Source organism: Monopterus albus, unplaced genomic scaffold (assembly GCF_001952655.1).
Source record: "Monopterus albus unplaced genomic scaffold, M_albus_1.0 scaffold505.1, whole genome shotgun sequence".
Classification (NCBI taxonomy): domain Eukaryota; kingdom Metazoa; phylum Chordata; class Actinopteri; order Synbranchiformes; family Synbranchidae; genus Monopterus; species Monopterus albus.
The window spans coordinates 44,534-50,037 of record NW_018128385.1 but is presented as its reverse complement, the minus strand read 5'-3'; the positions used below and the strand labels follow the sequence as shown (position 1 = coordinate 50,037).

Below are 5,504 nucleotides of genomic sequence, written 5' to 3'. Positions count from 1 at the left end.
ACCAATGTCATATTTTTGCAATAGTTTCTGGCCCCAAAAGTCCCTATTTTTGATAGTACGGGAAGTATTAGAGAGTTGGCAGTGGTCAGCAACGCTGACTGGTCAAACAAATACAAACCCTGCTGCTGGTACAACTTGCGGACAGTTCATTTACACAGCACAAAATCACTGCATACCACAACTGTCTTTAGGACAAGAACCTTTCATTCAAAGTTCATGTGCTGGTAACAGTCATTTGAACTCCTTTGTGGAAATTACCCTTTCAGCATTAACCACTTAGCCATGCCACCATTTTGATATAGGCCTTAAACAGCAACCCTTTTTATGGAAATGTAGTTACACTGTCTTTAACTAAATAACATTCCTCACTTTCTACAAGCATATTTACAACTTGATTACTTTTAAAATGGATTTTCAACTCAGCCTTTGGCTGTTGCCACCCACTCACACCCCTGCTTTACACTGAAACAAGTTCCATAATGATTCTGTTGCCAATGTTTTTAACATTTTGTCAGTGTTTTGTGTTGATTTAAGGTTATTTTCTTCTGTAATATGGACATGTATTAACTACAACTAAGCTGCAAGTAAAAACATACATTCAGAAAAAGCCAGGGTCTTCATAAATGGTGGTGCTGTCATGTGCTGTGGATTTTAGTCAGTGGTTGTTTGCACATGGCTGTGTGGTGGAGCTGACAGCTGCTCCAGGAAAAATGGCTTCTGTAACTGATTCCGTCTCTCTTCACTTCTCTTCCAGGAAACACCCAACTCTGTTTTTCTGGTCATGGAGGTAAGTATAGAAACGTGACTGTCTGGATATTTTAAGAGTCAGAACTCATATCGTCCCCTCAAGTGTTGTCACTCGTGTTTGGGAAAGTTTGTTTTAATTTAGGAACTTAAGTAATTACTTGCTTTACACTGCTTTCTTTATTAAAAATAACATGTGATGACATAAATACTTAAGCATGTCCCCAGTATCACAAAAGCTACTCTAAACCTGCATTACAGAGTAGCGTTTTTTTTCCACAAACCTGGCTGTCAGCATGTGTTCTTTCCCTTATGATAGGCTGTACTGCTGTCATTCCCTTTCCTGGTCAGTCTTCTCTCTGTTTTTCTCTGTGTACACATTTCCTCTCTTGGCTTGTTGACAGCCTTACCCTTGACATCCTCCCCAAGTTTCTTTACTTGTACCACAACACACTCAGCAGGCTGGAGAGTAGAAAACAAACCATGACCGCACCTCGGGTCACTCTGCTCCTCTGATTTTTAGGAATCCTGTTCCCCGAAGGTCTGTGCATAAATTTGTGTTCTGTCTCAGTGTAGACAGCTCTACAGTACACCCCATTAATAATCCTTTGGAATCTTGATTTGGATCAGCTGCTATACAACTGGGTTACATTCATTTGAAGGTGTCTCTGTTACAGTCTTTTTTCATCATCTTGTTTCAGAGCTAACACAGATGAAAAGCAAGAGAGAAAGCACTGTTTTGGGTAGTGTAAATGGATTTTTGTGCTTGTGTTTTCAGTTTTCAGCTATCAAATGGCTTATGAATACTAGGATGATTGTGGCCTTGCTGCATTAAGTTTGACTCAGCACTGATAGTGTGCCTAGCTGGAAAAAGCTTGTCTCACTCAAACATTAGTGGAACAATCGGATGAACCATTATGAAAATAAGTGCACTGAGCCAGGTGTGATCCCAATGAAAAGAATAATGTGTCCATTGAGGACTCAGTCTGGTGGGGAAAACTCACTGATTGTTACAGGAAGCAATTGATTTCAGTTATTTTTTTTCCAAAGGGTGTGCTACCAAATATTATGTTGAGGGTGTCACTAATTCTGTCCAGTCCATTTTTGGAGTTCTGTGTGGAATATAACAGATTTGGCTTTTCCTCTATTTTTTGTAAGGTTCCAATGCAAAGCAACAAAATAAACATGAGAATACCAAAGACTTTGTGATTGCAACAATTTTCTATAAGTGTTGTGTTATCTGACAGAAATGCAGGGGTGCCGATATTTTTGGCCATGACTTACTAACTGCATAGCTCTCTGTGGTCTGACATTGCCTTTAAATTTTGCTACCATGTAAGTCAGAAGCTGTGCTGAGCCTTAATTGAGTTCTTCATGTAAAGGTGAAGTTGACCAATACTATAATACATAACATAGCATTGTCTCCCCCAGCATGATCAATACAGTAAATGAGGGAATATCTTTTGGAAGGAAACTGTTCATCCATCCAGTAGAGTTCAGACATGAGCCCCTTTCAGACATGCAGTCCTTTCCATTAATCCATCTGAATGTGTCAGCTTCATGTCTGATTGGGCACCCTGGGCACTTTTCTGTGTTTTTCTAGGTCAGACCTAGTATCATTTATGTATCACTTTCAACACACCACAGGTCTAAACTGCATACAGTTGCATTAACCGTTTGTCACATAAAATTACAACGATCTCATTCATATGTCAAAAAAATCCCACACATACCGTGGCTCTCTCTGCCGTGGTTGTAGGTAGGTAGGTAGGTAGGTACTTTATTGATCCCTCAATGGGGAAATTTCAGTGTTTCAGCAGCAATGGAGAACAAACAACATAACACCATGATAAACACCACACACATATCTTGGTAAATAAATTCCAAGTACTCAAAAATAGACAGAATCAAATATTTGAATAATCAAGAACAGAATTTACATTTGTGCATATTAACCATGCATTTTACCCCAGGATTTGAGTATTGCACCTCAGTTGACTATTACATAGTCCCTCATACTTTCACCTAGTTTATCACTGCAATGATGTATTGTACAGTCTGATTGCTGTGGGGAGGAACGACCTACGGTAACACTCCATCTTACACTGGGGATGTAACAGTCTAGGCGCTAAAGGAACTGTTCAGAACCACCACTGTGTGGTGCACGGGATGGGAGGGGTCATGCATGATGGATATTAGTTTTACCAGCATCCTTCTGTCCGCCACCTCCTCGATGGAATCCAGGGGGCAGCCCAGGACAGAACCAGCTCTCTTGACCAGATTGTTTAGTCTCTTTCTGTCCCTGTTCGTGCTACCTCCCGCCCGGCCCACAACAGCGTAAAAAACAGCAGTTGCCACTACAGTATCATAAAAAGTGCAAAGGAGTGCCCCCTGTCCATTTTGTTGTTGAGGTGGACCTCCAGGTATTTAAAGGTGTCCACAATCTCAGTGACTGAGCCCTGAAAGCTCACCGAAGTGAGTGCTGGTGATTTCTGCCGGGGATCAATCACCATCTCTTTAGTCTTACTGGTGTTCAGGACCAGTCGATTTTCCTCACACCACTCCACAAAGTCAGTAACAACCCCCCTGTATTCCCCTTCGTTCCCCCCAGATACACATCCAACAATGGCGGTGTCATCAGAGAACTTTTGTAGGTGATAGTGGTGGGAGTTGTACTTGAAGTCCGATGTGTAGAGGGTGAACAGAAAGGGAGAAAGCACCATCCCCTGGGGCGCCCCCGTGCTGCAGACCACCACGTCTGACACAGTCACGCAGCCAGACAAACTGAGATCTGTTTGTGAGGTAGTTACAGATCCTCTCCAGAGAACATCGCTGGTTTGAGAGAGGAGTTAAGGAAGCTATTTTTGTAAAAATAGAACACCCCTCACTAAATAGGGGTGGTGGACTAAGACACAACTTGTCATCCATCTACAATCCTGTTTTGAGGTCTCTGCCCAAACATGCCCACCAGGACAACAGGCGTCAGGCCACAGGGGAGGATTCAAAGACAGGTAACGACTCTCCCCGATACTGGGCTATAACGACTCAGTCGTTAGGGGACATTGTTGGTCCTCAAAGGACTGAAATACCACCGATGGGGATAAATATCTCCGGCTTAACACCAGTCAGTCAGAACTGAAGAAGCCTCTTGGATGAGAGGTGAAACATCTTCGTCCTAGAAATCTAGTCCAGTTGAAACACAGTGTGTGAGGCTGTCTATGTGCTCTCCATGAGGACTGCAGAGGATGTCCCAGTCTGTGGTGTGAAAACAGTCCCTCAGCTGCTCAATTGCCTCCTCTGTTCATACCTTTACTACCCTGACCTGAGGTGACACTTTTTTCACCACTGGAGTATACACTGGAAGTAGTATGTGGGTGCATCTGAAGCTGTGAGGAACATTAATATAAAAGTGACCTTTGCCTGCCTGGCAGAAAGCCATTGCTTTAACAGATTGATGAAACCAGCAGTGTTATTTATCTCATGTTTGAGAAGGGCTTTTGAGAATTCATGACAAGGAAAAGTGAAGCTCAACACTAACAATGCTGTTTGTAGCATGCCAGTCACCTCCGAACAAAAGATACCAGGGTAGACACACTGAGGGCCCTATCTTGTGACAAACGCGTGGCGTGGCGTGCGGTGCAGGTAGCGTGTCTGTGATTCCTAATTCCCTACTTGCACAATTACTGTTTTCATGACATGCACATCAGGTTGCCTTTTTACCAAGCAGAGGTTTGTCAACTTCACACTGGCAGGTGTGTCCGGATGAAAGTGGGTGTGTCCAGGTAAATTTTGGGCACGTTGGTAATATGAGGACGCACAAAGTGACTGTGCCACTGACCAGAAAAAAAACAGGTCTGTGGTCTACAGTCCAATCATCATCACTAGTCAATGGGTGCTTTGACGGTGTTGTGAAGCATGGCTGTTTAGGTGCATGCACAATGCTCGTGCTTGTTATACCCTGGGACACGCTGCGCAGGACATGCAAAACTTAAAAAATAAAAAGATCACATTGTGTTCTTTGGGTATTGTGAACATCAATATATATGTATATATAACAAATACCATTTTGTTTAGTGATTGTGCGACTTCACCTCGTGCATGAGCAGATTTGTTTCCTCAGTGGAAAATCTTACTGACAAGTCCATCAGTATACTAGCAATCCACCAAATGTTCAGACTCATACTTCTCTTAAAGGGGATGTGAGTTTACACACTGATTGGATAATTTCATGTTACACCAAAACACACCCCTGCTTTAATGAGGAGAACAAGTACAGCCCTTCTGCTAGTTGCACGGGTGCTTGTAACATTTTTCCTCTTCGTCAAATTACTGAAATGAACATGGACACGCACAAACACCACTTAAGCCAATACATCTTGATCAGATGCCGTGGATCCTCAAACTAGGGCCCTGAGGATCCCTAGGCAGTTGAAATAGAATTATAACTTTATTCAGTCCTGCTGGTGCATATACACTTAGCAGGTCAGTTTTTGTTAATTCACCACAGCAACCTCATCGGCCACAAGTCTGTTCTTGTTTTGGAACTACAGTGCCTTGCGAAAGTATTCGGCCCCCTTGAACTTTGCGACCTTTTGCCACATTTCAGGCTTCAAACATAAAGATATAAAACTGTAATTTTTTGTGAAGAATCAACAACAAGTGGGACACAATCATGAAGTGGAACGAAATTTATTGGATATTTCAAACTTTTCTAACAAATAAAAAACTGAAAAATTGGCCGTGCAAAATTATTCAGCCCC

At 42.4% G+C, this 5,504-nt stretch overlaps 1 protein-coding gene across 3 annotated transcripts in view; it reads left to right on the top strand.

Moving 5' to 3' along the window:
* ulk2 (unc-51 like autophagy activating kinase 2) overlaps positions 1-5,504 on the top strand; it is a 64,886-nt gene that overhangs the window by 23,226 nt on the left and 36,156 nt on the right. For all 3 annotated transcript variants that reach the window (XM_020588140.1, XM_020588141.1, XM_020588139.1), the window contains one exon: positions 755-787. In XM_020588140.1, coding sequence (XP_020443796.1) covers positions 755-787 — 33 coding nt within the window. The remainder of the gene's footprint in view (positions 1-754; positions 788-5,504) is intronic.